At 39.7% G+C, this 16,065-nt stretch overlaps 1 protein-coding gene across 19 annotated transcripts in view; it reads right to left on the reverse strand.

Moving 5' to 3' along the window:
* The window catches only part of TENM2 (teneurin transmembrane protein 2), a 745,234-nt gene that overhangs the window by 128,551 nt on the left and 600,618 nt on the right, over window positions 1-16,065 (reverse strand). For all 19 annotated transcript variants that reach the window (XM_081184705.1, XM_081184722.1, XM_081184721.1 and 16 more), the window contains 2 exons: window positions 9,593-9,798; window positions 2,024-2,219 (listed from right to left, as the gene is read on the reverse strand). In XM_081184705.1, coding sequence (XP_081040831.1) covers window positions 2,024-2,219; window positions 9,593-9,798 — 402 coding nt within the window. The remainder of the gene's footprint in view (window positions 1-2,023; window positions 2,220-9,592; window positions 9,799-16,065) is intronic.

Below are 16,065 nucleotides of genomic sequence, written 5' to 3' on the forward strand. Positions count from 1 at the left end.
TGTTCTTTTCTTCACATTTCAGGCCAATTACTATCATTGCACCATCAAGACTTCTACCTAACTATTACACCTATTACCTTCGACTTTCTCATAAACTGCACTTCATTTCTAGCAACACTTTCAGACCAAGCTATATAGACGAAAATGTTGCAAGCTACCGAACATGCATTACTAGGATATCTTTGGCATGTTGGGCATCTGTGTCTATTGTGGCAAGGTATATACTGTATATATCTCAATTATGTGTTTGCATGGGGTGTATGGGGTCTTAGCGGAGCAGTAGCACCTCTGGTGTGGGACACATCATGCTCCCTCTGGGGTAGTTTGTCTACCTTTACCCCCAACCCTGCATTCAGCTCTCACCTGTGGCTTCTAGAAGCTGTCAGCATGTGACAGCGAACCCACCCCAGGACTGGCTTTGACTGGATGGCTAAACCAGGTGAGGGTAGCCAATGGGTCTTAAACCCTCCATGAGTTTGGGACTTTCCCTGCATGCAAATACAAGCTTCAGTGGATTGAGTGGACGAGACCAAAAGTGGGTCCAACAGTCAAGAAGGCAGTCACTGCATGTGCTGTAGAGGGAAATGAGGGCCAGATGGGGCTCATCAAACTGGGAAGGTAGCCCATCTAAGAGAAGGAAAACCAAACGTCTGTTGCATTGCAGCCATACTTATTTGTGAGAAAGTCTTCGGGAGGAAACCTAGAGGAAAAATCTGTACCCACTGCCTTGCAGGACATCTTTGGGAAAAGAAAGGGCTAAGGAGTAAACCCTACACAAGCTGGAGTGAGGTGTCCATGACAGTAGGGTGGCGTCTTATTTGCCTCCTTCTAGCAACTCCTGCAGTGACGACAAATGCATTGCTCTGCTTTCCTTTGAACCACATCAGCAAGGCTGAGAGGCAGGGACTTGTTGCCTGGGCAGCCCAGGACCTCTATATGCACTGCCCAGCCTTGCGTCCCAGAGAGGTTATTCTGATGCTTACTAAGGCAGTAAAAACAGTGTGTAAGGCAGCAGTTACGAGTTACCAATGTCTGCAGCCACAGCAGTCTGCAGCAACTTGGCTTCATCCCCAGAGCCACACTCCATTGTCTCTTGAGACAGACGGATGCCAACAGAACAAAGTGTGTTTGTATGTACACATATGCATATTCTGTTATTACAGCCTACTTCTTGGCTATTTCCTGTTTCTGGGAAAATTTGAAGTTATACTGTCAGGAAAGCCCAAAAGATCTTTCTTGATAGCAACATTTTCTCAAATTTATACAGAGAATTTCCATCTAATTTTGTTGGTTTTTAAAATTATGTATATTGTACTATATATTAAAGACTATCCTTAGTGCAAACAGACCGAAGGACAGATGTTTTTCCTGTGGTCTGCTCCAAAACCACATGCCCCCCAACTTACATGTGATTGGTTGAAAAGCCCACAACCCCTGTGGTCAGTAGGGCTGACTGAAAAGGATGTGACTCCCACTGTCATGCTGGAACCAGAGGAGGAGCCCTGCCTGGCTGCATTAGGCCCCACCCACAGCTTCCTGCCAAGCAGCAGGTAAGGCGGGCCTTAGTGCAATATATTATTAATTAATTAATTAATATTTTATACTGTCCTATACCCACAGGTCTCAGGGCAGTTCACAGGATAAAATCACAATATAAAAACACAAAATACATACAGTATTCAACATAAAACAAGAACAACCCAATAAGCCTCCCACATCCACCATCACAACCCTCAAAAAATGAAGTTCTATAATTTTTTCTTATGTGACACTGTAATCTATAACACAAAGAAAAAGCATTAATCATTTATTTGGTCATTGTCACATTGTGTAATATCTGAGGCAGGTCTGTCTTTCCCCCCTTAGATTCAAGCATGATTGCTAAATTTATATTTATTAAAATTATGCAGTCCCTGACTATACTGAGTTCAATAAAGTAAATTCGTTTAAAATTGCACCCTGAGCATCTTTTCCACATCTTACAGCCAACCAATCGAAGAGTCCACAGCCAAGACATACATACCCAAAATAACAGTATTGAAAGACACAACTTCTTTATCCTTTCCATCATTGTAAAAGGCAAGGTGCCAGGACCCCACATCCAAGTACTGAACAAATACAGCTTCATTCTGGACGAGAGTCTGGATGCTCCGGCGCTCTCGTGGAGATTCCACCACACTCCATTTCTCTTTCCCATCCAAACGCTCCATGAAATCATACTATTGGATAGAAGATCAGGGAAAGGCATTTCATTATAAATTTAAATTGATGGTATTCTTATTCTTATTCTTCTTTCTTGTATCCACCCATCTGTTTGGGTTGCCCTAGCCATTCTGGGTGGCTTCCAACAGAATGCAGTGGTACCTCTGGTTGCGGATGGGATCCGTTCCAGAGGTCTGGTCAGATCCTGAGGTTTCTGCAACCTGAGGACCACTTCTGCGCATGTGCACACGGCGAAACTCGTTAAAATACTTCCGGGTTTGCCGTGACCACATCCCGAAGTTTACGTAATCAGAGATTCGACTGTATACAAAAACACAATAGAATATCACACATTAAAAACCTCCTGATACAAAGCTGCTTTCAGATGTCTATGGAAGATCATATAATTATTTACTACTTTGACATCTGACGGATGACATTCCATAGGGCGGATTCCACTACCGAGAAGGCCCTCTGCCTGGTTCCCTGGAACTCCTCTCAATGAGGGAACCACTAGAAGGCCCTCGAAGCTGGACCTCTGTGTCCAAGCTGAAAAATGGGGGTGGAGATTCTCCTTCAAGTATATAGGGCCGAATCAGTTAAGAGCTTTAAAGATCCACACTAACATTTTTAATTGTGCTCAGAAAAGTACTAATACTGTTCAGTATTTCATGCCTTTATTTTCACTGTAATAATGGTTAATCTTGGCACCTACTTCTAATGCTATCAGGAATAAATAAATACACAATAAGGAGAAATAGGCAGCTTTATATGGTTATATATTTTTTAAATATCCCAATAACTTTTACAGGCCTGTTTTTTTGCAATATAAACTACATACTTTCACTTTTATATTATCATGGATACTCTACTACTATAACTCACTCCCAGAATGCAGAGCAATGTGGAAATGAAGTTATTGGGTGGTATTACTCAGAGCTGATCTATTGAAATTAGTGGGTCTAACAATTCTTTTCATTACAGGTGCACTTTGAGTAATTCTTATTTGAATCTGTCTAATCCTCTTTTAAGCCATCCAAGTTGGTAGGCATTACAAAATCTTGCAGGAGTGAATTCCATAGTTTAACTATGTGCTGTGTGAAGAAGTACTTTATTTTGACTTCCAACATTCAGCTTTCTTGAATGTCTCCCAAGTATTATGGGAGAGAAAGAAAAACCTTTCCTTATCAACTTCCTCCACACCAGCTACAAATGTTGTAACCTTCCATCACAGGGGAGTTACTCCACACACCTTGAACATTTTGGTTGCTATTCTCTGAACCTTCTCTAGCTCTACAATATCCTTTTTGAAATGCAGTGACCAGAACTGTATGCAGTGTTCCAAGTGAGCTCACAACATAAGATTTGCATAACAGCATTATTATATTGGCAGTTTTATTTTCAACCCCTTTCCTAATGGTTAGCATTCCTGCATCATCACTGAGACATTTCTATGCTGGTGGTATCAACTAGCTTATTCTGCATGATATCTTGATAAACTGGGTAGCTGAGAAATAGCATTGCCTCAGGTCAAATTTAGCACTGGACACTAGCCCTCAACCATTTAGCTCACAAGAGTATTGTAATAAATTAAAAAATAAAAAAATTGTCTGGTAGCACCTTCCAGAACAAACTTAGTTGATCGCTAAGGTGCTACTGGGCAATTTTTAAATTTATTTTGACTGCTACCTACCTGAATCAAGAGTACTGTAAGGCAGCTATATAACCCATTGCAACCCAGTTGGGCACATCAATAGGAATTCTAATGGAGACCAGTTGCTTAGGATCTCATTTGAAACACGTCTGTACTAATAGTCCACATCCAATAAAGGTACCTTCATTTGAATAAACTGTATTAATATGAAACTAATAAAACTAGAAGCAAGCAGAAATATCTGGTCACCAATAATTGTAGGCTGATGATAACATCCGACCCAAATTGTTTGAGGAATGGAGTATGTCTTAAATGAGATGTATAATGCTCTGAACTTAATCGAACAAAACCTGTTCCCTCATCTTGGGCATAATTCCACATAGATTGGTACAGACTTCTTTATCATCAATGTGTGAGAACTTTAGAGTATATGACAGCCTGATAGCCTTTAAAGCCCTTTTATGGATACAGTCTTACGATTTATACACAAACATATCAAATATTGTAATAGTTCCCAATGAAAATGTGTCTTGTTTCAGGCACATTTATCTCTCTAGCTGCTGATAGAGATAGATGGATGTGTCTGAAAGAAAGATGTAAGCACTCAATATTAAGTTACCATAACTATGTGTCCCCTAATACTGGGATGCACAAACCAAATAGATTTCATATAAAAGGATGAGTCATTTGGAAGATGCTTGCCTTGAACCTTTAATATGCCTCCATTATGAAAACTAATCATTGTATTGCAAAGTGAGTTTTGCTAAATAATTCTTAAATCTTTATTTAGTAAAGTATTTATTTTCCAAAAAATGAGGGTCATCCTCCTCTAGAATTGTGGAACTGCTTTCAATAACAAAATGAAAAGGTTCTCAGAGGTTTTCTTCCAGATGCCAAACATGTGCCTGGTGCTTTGCTCATAGAAATAGAGGACTCACTAAGTGATCCAAATGTAAATCTGCTAATATTCTTAAGCTTAGTTACCACTGAAATTATAACTCTAGGTGTATGCTGGACTACTTCAGAGCACAGGTGGAGCTTATATGATTGAGTGCTCCTCCATACAAAAATCTATTCACATAAGAAACTGCCTATGCAGAATTTCTGGTGGTGGTGATGGTTTATGAAGGAGCATGCAATCATGTGAATTCCCACCTGCCGCCTGAAATGAAACAGCCAAGTCACAGGTTTATCACTTCAGTTACAACTATGTCTTAGGAGAGCACAGTAGAACTAAAAGGTTGAATCCAACATATACATTGGTATGAAAAATAAAAAGCACAAAGGCTTTTTATCAGCCCCTCAGTCTAGCATCTTTGACAAATGTTATTTAAACCTAGCTGTCAAGAGGAGGTTGAGGAGGAATGAGAGGTTAAAGACACAGTCATTAGCCTTTTGGAAAATATCCTGATTGGGATAACACCCTTGGAAAAACAAAGTTTATTGCTCTTTGGAAGGTTTGCTCACTGAGGGTCAACACAGAACAGTGTAGCAATAAAAGCTGACATTTCTCACTGGCAACATGCTGCTCTGCTTGGATTGTGTTGGCAGACTCTTCTGCCTCCCCTGCGTCTGATACTGATTCTATCTCAGACAGCAGGCAGGCTCAGCAGTTGGTAGGATCGAAGAGGAACAGCACACTGAGGAGCTAAAATGGTTTGAAGTGGCTGTAGCTGCAGGGACCTGGTCTCATTCCACAACTAGAAGTGCAACACTATTGTTAAACAGATAAGCCATTCGAGTTGACCCACTGAAAATGCCTGTTTAATTTATGTATACAACAGAGCCCTGGGGAAAGGTAACATGCTTGCAGAGTGTCTTGTATATTTTGTTGTCTCTGTTCCATGTTTAGTCGTTCATCAGAGCAGTTTACTCAAACAAAAAGGGAAAACCTCAGCTTTCATGACACCAGTAATAAATTAAATAATACCAGCAATAAATAAAGTTTTGGTCCAATCGATACTTGCAGAACCTGACCTGTAATCTTACTTGAGTTACCTCTTAACAACATTACACTGTCATGTGAGCAGTTTGCTGAGTACGTAGAAAATTTCTTTAATGTATCCTATGATAACTGGCAATGTTTTGAATTTCTATATGGTGCTTTACAGAGAAGTATTATGATGATACTACAAAATAGGGGCGGGGAAGAAGGGATGAGCTGACTTTTTGTTATTTGAGGTGCTGCACGAATTATAGCTAACTAATTAAATCAAAGAATATTTTACTGTTAGAGCAAACCAGCCCCAGACAAAAATCCTAGGTCTGATTCTGCTTTACCACTTGGTCACTTGGCTCCTTGCTTTGCATTTTTCAGCTCTATTGATCTGATATAGTTCACTATTATAATAAATTGTTTTTACAAGATGTTCTTGCTGAAAATGTCATATTCTCCCTAAAGCCATGGATAGATAGATAAAAGTGTAAGATGTGGGCCACGTAATGAAAGACAGTGACAGCATTTCTGCTAATCAGGAAGAAAGGCTGCAGATTCTACCCACGCAGCATAGAGGTCTTTGAAAATGTTGAGCACTGACCATTCTAGACATCTCAAAAGAACTATATTTCTTAGGAAAGAATGGATCTGTAAACAGAAAGAGCCACCGTATAGAAACAAAAATGTTAAGAGTTACTGTAAAGCAGTTATGGAACCTGTGGCCCTTCAGGTGTTCTTGGACTACAGCTCCCATCATCCTTGAGCATTGGCTATGCTGGCTTAGGCTGATAAGAAGCTAAGTCTCTTGTAAACCAATAAAGTCTCTTGTAAGTCTCTTGTAAACCAACAAACCCAGCTCTTGTAAACCAATAAAAGGCCCCTTCCTATGCTTTGTGCAAGATTTGTATTTTTTTAAAAAAAAATAACTTCGAATTGTTATAGCAATTCAAAGTAAGGCTGGATAGGATGGGTTGACACCCCATTTCTTTTTCAAACTAAAATATAGCCATGCCACTTCCTTTCAGGTGAACATCAGGCTGAACAGTTCTACTTCCTTTTTTCCTCCCACTTCTAAACCATCCAGCTTCCTCACCTCCCCCCTCCCCAAGATCAGGCATAGGCTTGTTACAAAGAATTTTTCTCTTCACCAGCCTTTTATTTGCAATCTTGTCTATCCTGCTCCTCACAGAGAAGCTGTTGATATAACAGAAGCAAATGCAATCGGATGCAGTGCTTCCTTGGTTTTGAGGTGAAGTTGTCCTTGATGCTCCTATGAAGTGTTGAGTGTTGCATCTTGGAATTATTCAGTTTTGCATTCCCCCCACTTCTTGGAATGTATGCCTTCATGCTGCATTTAATGGGTTCTGTTCTTATTTGTGTTTTTGAAGCGTCAAATGCTAATTACAAAAGAATACAATGAGTGAAGCATATTCAGGCAACACAAGTTCCTAAGAAGTAGTTTGAAGCTTCAAAGAAGAAGCAAAAGAAGTTTTCCCACGGAGATACTGCAAGTCCCATGCAACACCAAAAGTAAAAAAGGAAGAGCATTGTGATCTCTCTTCTTTTGCTGTGTTCTTTGAATCTCTGAAGTGTCTCTAAAGGATAAGTATTACCTAGAGCTTTCTCTTAGTCAACGGATTCCTTCCCTTTCACTACCTCCCTTTTTCTCCCTTGCTATTTCTACTCCCTGTACTATCATGCAAATGTTCACAGGAAAATTACCTCAGGGCACCTCATACTGTTTCTTTCTATAATGACAAATAAACAATTTTTAACTTTTTAGTGTGGTTACCTTGTAAGAAAGTTTAGCAAAACTTACTATAAAAACGTATCAACACACGGACGCGGGTGGCGCTGTGGGTAAAACCTCAGCGCCTAGGACTTGCCGATCGCATGGTCGGCAGTTCGAATTCCCGCAGCGGGGTGCGCTCCCGTCGTTCGGTCCCAGCGCCTGCCAACCTAGCAGTTCGAAAGCACCCCCGGGTGCAAGTAGATAAATAGGGACCGCTTACCAGCGGGAAGGTAAACGGTGTTCCGTGTGCTGCGCTGGCTCACCAGATGCAGCTTCGTCACGCTGGCCACGTGACCCGGAAGTGTCTTCGGACAGCGCTGGCTCACGGCCTCTAGAGTGAGATGAGCGCACAACCCTAGAGTCTGGCAAGGCTGGCCTGAACGGGCAGGGTACCTTTACCTTTACCTTACTATAAAAACTCTTTCTCACCAACATATCCTACGGACGTCTTACCAACATATCCCACAGTCTAAAATGCACTGGGAAATGTCAGTTTGGAATTCAGCACAAACTTGCTACCCGGTCCTTAGCAACTCAGCCACTAATGACACTCAGCTGAATAATATTGTACCTACAGCTTACCACTAAACATTATTATAGGAACTCTCACTCCTCCTGACAGCCCCTTCACTTGCAGGGGGGGGGGAGGCAAAACGTTTAGCAAATATTTTATAATTTGCCACATGATAGAAACCAATTTGCCTGAGATAGCACTGCATTCTTTTATGTTAAGCTCACAAGCATTGCAAGCCAGCATTTATGGAATTTTGCTGCCCCTCTGAAACACTACTCCCTATCCACAGAATTGCAAAACATATTCTGAACAAGTATACAGCTCCATCAGTTTGACTGACTAAACTAGGCTCTTGGAATATTTGCTAAACAGTAATACAGAGAAGTTTCAATCTCATTGGAGCTCTCAGACAGGATCTGAGTCTTCATAGTCTCAGGTTAATCATGTACCTAATTTTCTGATTATTGACTTGTTCCCACAAAGGATTTGACTTGCTTTGGCATATCAGCACTCATCAGTGATGAACTGTCAAGTGAAGTTTTATGCTCTTTTCACAGATCACATTTTTAAACTGAAGGAACATGGTGTTTTCAATTTTAACTTTAGGGCAACATCCAATGTCAAATTCAGATTATTTCTATTAATCTAGTGAGAGGTAAAGGGGGGGGGGGAGCTTTTATTGCTGCTTTCATTTTGATATGGAACAGGCTGACTGTTTGTTTCTAGAATCACATTAAGCAATCGATGGATCCTGCTCAGTTGAGTTACCCTATTGTCAAGCTTTATAGCTGTGCAGAAAGTTAGTGCATAATTTTTGGTTATTGAAATAGGTGAATATTGTTAACTCAAGCCAGGATAAAAGAAGAATTGAAGCTTTTGTCTGGGGAATGCTTGAGCTGTAGGCTCCTGCAGGGAAAAAGCTCACTCAGGAGAAAGCTTAAGCCAAGATTTGTGGATTTAAAAACTTATTCAAGACAACAATAAAGTAAAATCCCAGGATAGAATGTGCCTTATGGATCTGCTGTGTTTGAGCTATGTTAAGGAGATGGAACTGAATTTTCACCTGGTAATTCTCTCTCTAAACTAAGAACATCCAAAATGATGAAAATGTAGAAGAGCTGCATCCATACAAATGCTACTACAAATTAACACACAGCAAAGCAACCTAGGACACAGATAATATTCCATATGTTCTGCAGAAGCTAACTTTGACAAGAAATGTTATGGGAAATGCAAAGTTTTTGCAGAAAACAGCAGTTCTGTACATTCTCTTTCTTCTCCATTCACAGCAAAGTCTAGTAATACAAAACAACTTGGTGGGTACTGCTGAATTTCCTCACTCCTACAAGTAGCAGCCAATAAGGTGAAGTGGAGGCAGGGAAACTCACAAAATTCTTTCAGAAACTCTGTATCTCCAGATCCTAGAACATAATCCCACCGAAGAATTAAAATAATCACTAACACTTTCCCCCATGAAACATCTTCATACAATACCTGGACATGTGAAGGTGGCAGTCCTCTTCTTATGTATACAGCAAAAAGGGCATCCTTCCCTAACGAGATATTGAATTTCAGGAATTGTGGCTGTGTGATATGGATTTGTGACCGCCAGAATACTCCTTGTGGTACTTCCTGAGTGACCCTCCGTCCGACCTCTGCCTCCCCGCTATCTATGCTGTTGTTTCTAGAGGCCCAAGGTCCTGGAAGACAAGAGCCAATAAAAGCAGAGGAAAGTCAGATTCAAATAGCTATATATTTAGCAGTCTCATTTAAGATGAAACTGTGTGGCAATCTTAGACGTCAAAGCAAAACTTAATTGACAAGACTAATTTATCAACCCATTTCTTTAAAAAAAGTAGTGAAAATACACTGCTTTCAATAGAGTTATTTCAGTGTAAGTGTGAGAATCTGCTTCTTAGAAAGCTATAAACTTGCTCCCTGGGGCTTCTGAAATCTTGCATACAGCTTCCTTTCCCATTTTTAATTCCATGATTGCTCTTTACTGATCAAACATAATAAGAGCAGAGAGGCAGCTAAGCACATTAAAAGCTCCTTGCAGCCTTTTCAACATCCTAATGTGAATGGGATATAAAAATAAATCCACATGGGAAAGTAAGGCAGTAATTTCAAAAGGGAAAGGAAGGGGGTAATTTCAATGTAAATTCACTGATTGAGGAATTTTATTCATCATATGTCAAATACCAAGCAAGTTCGTAAACAATCAAACTATTAAAAAAAGAAAAACCCAAGTCCATTAATTTTAGATTTGCTTCTGCTAAATATAAGATTAGAATGAAACCAAATGTATTGTTTTCCAAAGGCTCGTGTTGCTTGAAACTTGACCAGCTGAAAAATAAAATTATCTCTCCAATATAGTTAAAACCCCCTTGCTGATTCTTGACAAACAACTTCTTTCTGGACAAGCAACTTTGGACTGCACCTGGGAAAACTGTGAGATTTTGGATGAAGAGTGGTAGAAAAATATTTTTAAATAAAATAAATAAGAGCATCACCCATTATTTGTCTTTTCAGCAACATAAGGTAGGTCGAGCTTCATGATTTTGTCTGCATAATTTTGTCGCCTTTAGAGTGGATTTTTTTGTTCATTATTGGTGTCTGGTAGTATAACCATGAGGACATAAGAATTGCCTTGCTGGATCATTTCATTTCATGCAGAACCATCTTTAACATGACAACCGGGTGCTCCAAAGCAGCTCACAAACGTGGCACAAAGGCAACAATCATCCCAATATTTGTCTAATGATTTAAAGAACCTTGACTAAAAGTCACATCTTTCAACAATTAATTCCATAAGTTAGTAGAACAAATATTGTGTATATTGGAGCTTCTGCAATTCAATTTAATTCGGTGACTTGGGCAGTTGTATAGCTTGAGGGTACTCCTGCATGCAGTATTGTCCGGTAGTGTCAGTGCCATGGAGTGCTTATTATGATGTTTAGCTAGTTCATCAGCTATGGCATTCCTGGTCACTGCTGGCCACAGAGACCCATCTTCTGGTAATTTCCCGTTTGGATTATGAAACTCTGTAACACTTTCAACATGGATTTCCCCTGAATATGGTTCAAAAGCTACGGTTAGTGCAGAATGTTACTGCCAGATTGTCAAGTAGATCAGTTTATTTTATTTACTTTGATTCTATGATATCTGTACTAACTACGTATATGTTACTCGATCCAATTCCAAGTGTTGCTTAAAATATTGGAGCTCAGGAACACCTCTCCCAATACAGAGTTGCACATGTGTTAAGATTTTCAGAGGCAATGATGAGGGACTGGATAGAAACCTTAACTAAAATAAAATGAAAGTACCGTATTTTTCGCTCTATAACACGCACCAGACCATAACACGCACATAGTTTTTAGAGGAGGAAAACAGGAAAAAAAATATTTTAAACGATAGTGGATATATGATTTTTGTGGTTCATGCTGTGGCCACACACATGTGATCTGACAGTGAGTTTGGAGTAGCCCAATGCAAAAATCCTGAGGATCCATGTGGATCCATGCTTTGTAACCACGGAGGAGGGAAGGAAGGGGAACCATGGATCCTCTGCTCACGACTGCAGCAGATCCCCCCCCCCGCCACCCGCAGGCATTCGCTCCATAACACGCACAGACATTTCCCCTTTCTTTCTAGGAGGAAAAAAGTGAGTGTTATGGTGCAAAAAATACGGTATTTCAAGATTGTGCATCTTATTTCAGTTTCAGCTATCCAGCTGCTTTAAAGTACATGATAAAATGGAAGCTTTTTTCTACCCTTCTAATGCATATTTATAAGAATATTTATAGAAGTTTATATCACTATATGCTTTTATTTCAGATCTGATATGTTGACATGATCACAAATATAGTTTAGATAAATTTGCACCCATATAAGAACACACATCTAGGATATAGTTACACCTCTGGAAGTGAATCAGTTTGCCAAAATCTGTCATAATTTTTGCCAAATATTATCTTTGAGAGACAGCACTTTCAACAAGGGCATAACAATGTGGCAGGGAAGTGTGTATAATCCAAGTAAGTACCAAAACATATCCTCTGCATCCATTGTCTTTAAATGTAATTACCACTGCAACAAGTTTTCAATTTTAAATTCCAAATTGCCTGTGCTCTTGAGGCTTACACTTGCATGTAATGAAAAGCCATTTAAACATATTCTGTTGCCAATGTCTTTACATGGTAAGAGAATGCTTTGACTGAACACTGTTAATCTTTGAATAACAGTTTTTAATAAGCTGTGTCTTTTTTGAATTTTCTAGGTTAATGGGTCTTCAACAATATCCGAGGACAAAGAAAAGGCAAAGAGAAACACAAGAGCATGTTGGCTACAAATGGAACAAATGGGATTAATGTAATATCAAGCAACATGCCTATGTGGGTATGCCTGAGCAACTCATCATCCTCAAGAGGTATCAAGTGAAGATTCATAATGGAACAATGATCCTTTCTACAAGCACTGTCTTTCATCTGAGGATCTGTAAGTACCTTGCACACATTGAGGAACCAAGCAACACAACCAGGTTTTGGCATCCTCATAATAAAAAGAGAAATACCAACTATCAAGAGCATGGCAATGTACTAAGGGTAGCACATCAGTCAGTGGCAGTGATGGATAGAAAGGCTAGAATATAAAAGGTGTAATTTGCATCTATCACTTAAGAACGTAATAAGTGCCATGTATTTGCAAATTGATGCAGATTTCATCATTCAATTAAGACAACAAAGCTTTTCCTAATCTTGTAAGTTCCATGCTTGGACTATAGACCCAAGGTTACCCAAGCAATGAGTCAAATAACGAAAACATAACAGCTTTACTATTTGTTCAAAAACAACACAGAATCTTATGTCAGGTGTAAGAACTAAAAGCTTAAGGCATAATTTAAGGTGCCATACAATTCTTATGTTTGGAGCCGTATGGGGAGAATATAATCCACTGAGGAAGTTTCCATGGGTTAAAAACATGTCTAGATTTTAACTTTTAAATAAAATAATACCGTTTTGTGGATTGACACACCTCTATTGTGGGTAACAGATCACATTATCTGCTCCTGAACCTGGTAAGAGGACCATGATATATGCACATAATATTCAGCAGTAAGTCAACAAACATCTGCCCTACATTTTCTCTTTCTCTGCTAAGCTTTGTTGATCTCTGCTTCCAAGATGACAATGGACTCTAGTTGGCTTAAGCCAAGGTGATGCTTCCCCACAAAAGCCTAAGTCAACCCTACATGATTGCTTGAAGGGTTGCTGTAAGATCACAGCAGTGGGCTGGGTTAAGAGAGCAGTAAAACACCACTGCCAGGCCATTGGCAATGCTTTGGAAATTGAGCCCAAGTATGACCCCATGGATACCTTCCGATGGGTAGGACAAGAAGACAGAACTTCTGATTCTTTGTTCTACCAGCTTATTGTGAAACATGAGCTAGCAAAATGAATATATAACATTGTCTTATAAACCAAACCACTCTACCCTAACTTTTCCCGTTTGCAGTGAGGGAGCCCATTGGAGATGTCTGTTGCCACCTTCACCACTCAAGTCACCCACACATGGGTATAGTTTTTGAACAGGGTTTATCCACATGAATCATAGAGTTGGAAGGGACCTTGAGTGTCATCTAGTCCAATCCCCTGCAATGCATGAATCCTGCCCACAGCTGTCCCTGGGTGGGCTCAAACCACCAACCTGGTTAACAGCCAGATGAACTGACCCATTGCATCACAGAGATTCAAAGTTCTATGCAAGTAAGACAAACCAGCTCGCTTGACAGTGCAATTTGATCCCACAAACGTTAAATTTTATATGAATAGATCCCATTTAAATACTATACCAGTGCAGGGACAGCATTACACCTATGGACACTGTCACAGTGCAAAGACAGGAAGATGTTTTTAAAAGAACTTGTTTCATTTTTTTGTCCACTGTATGCCCTTCCATATTATCAATTATTGGCTTGTATGTTTCATTAAGATATGTTTTCTCTTTAATTGAGGCATACTGGCACATTAAAGATGTGATAAGCAAATGGCATTGTAGTAACTGAAAAATGTCCCCTGTACTGAAATGGTGGAGAATACATATATCATGTGCCTTCAGCATACTTGCGTAGTAAGGAGTATTTGCAGAATTAATTAACTTTGTTTTCAATTTCCTTATCTGAATATTTCATAAGCATGAACCAAACTGCAGTGAAGTTAATAAGAAGCTCTCTGAAAAACTTAGCTTTGGGCTCTAGAACAGCTTACTCCTTCTGCAAAAGTAACAGGTGTTTTAAAGTGGAAGGCTACACAGCAGAAGTCGAAGGCTGTGATGGAAAGACCACTGTAGTAGCCTCATACTTGCATATTTCATACTTCTTGTTACTACAGTGGATAGGCTATTTAATACAGATCTTTGAAGATGTACTTTAGGAATAATGGACTAAATTGGTTAGCTACATGAGTTATCATCCTTTTTTCATGGTGATGTTAAACTAATCAATTTGACATCACATTCAAATGTTATAATTCTATGGAATTGTGCATAATTAGGCAGTGCACAACTCAGGAACAAATTTCAAATATTTCAATCAATTAAAAGGAAATACAATTAAAAATAGTAGTGTCTCCTACAAGCATTAGAGGCAAATCAGTTTTGAACAGTTTTGTCTCCTTAGACTTAGTTCAGGGGTCAGCAAGGTTTATCTTGCCTGGGCCGGATTGGCCCCGTGGGGATCCCTCCATGGGTTGGATTGTGCACTCGTGTGAGTGTGCACGCTTGTGATTTCCAACATCTGCGCATGCGCAGGGGCGATTTTCAGCACCGTGGAAGCAAGTCGCTGCGTCGTGCTGTACCAGTTTAGCACAGCGTGCGAGTGGGCAACTCAGTTCGGGGGTGGCTCGTGGGCCGGTCAAATGACCTCTGCAGGCCGCTTCGGCCCATGGGACTTAGGTTGCTGACCCCTGACTTAGTTCATTTAAAACTGAAATGATAAAAAGATGCTGCAAGGTAGGTTATAGAAATGAAGCCCCTACAAGAGTACCTGTAAAATTTAACAAAAGTTACAAAGTACGCCTGCATAAATCTGCTTTAGAAATTATTCTGCACCACATATTTTTATCTGTAGCAAAAAAAACTGAATACTGAGTATTTTGTAAGACATCACACTTCATTCCCATTAATTCTATAGGCAGTGCAACTAGCCCAGGGATCATTTGAACTCTTAGTAGGGCTCAGAAGACTTGTATTTCATTGTCTATTAACACAGTTCATGCCATACATGATACAGTTTTGAGCTGTCAATAAATTCTGCTAATAGCACTTGCTTATAGTTCTGCTGAGTCTACATTCTTCTGTAGTAACTACTGCTTTACTTCCTAGAACTAAAAAAGTGTCTATCTCTCACCAAAGCTGCAATGTCAACTTACTTGCTCTAAATGAACACTTAACAGTTTTTTTAAATGTAGAAGAAATGAACACATTTCAGATGGTCAAAATACTAAAATAAACATACATGGGGGGAAGGCTGCTCCCATGACGTGTGTGTGTGTGTGTGTGTGTGTGTGTGTGTGTGAGAGAGAGAGAGAGAGAGAGAGAGAGAAAGAGAGAGAGAGAGTTCAGTAGTGTGTAATTAGATAGGCAGAAAGAGTACTAATAGCTCAGACCTAGGCATGAAACAGTAGATGAAACGTATGAGTTTTTTGACGGTGGGGCTAGGCTACATACCGAGACCCTATTAATTTGTGGATCCAGTAAATGCTAAAATCTAAGCAAGGATTCAAATTCCTGGAATAGGGTGTTAATGCTGTGAACCCCTCCATCATATATATGTGTAAATATACCATATATCATAAAGGCGCCTGGAACCCCTTGAATTTCACACGACTTGGAGACTGGAATGGTGTATAACACATACAGTGGTGCCTCGCAAGACGAAAATAATCCGTTCTGTGATTCTCTTCGTC

This window comes from Podarcis bocagei (genome assembly GCF_964188305.1).
Source record: "Podarcis bocagei genome assembly, chromosome: 2".
NCBI lineage: Eukaryota > Metazoa > Chordata > Lepidosauria > Squamata > Lacertidae > Podarcis > Podarcis bocagei.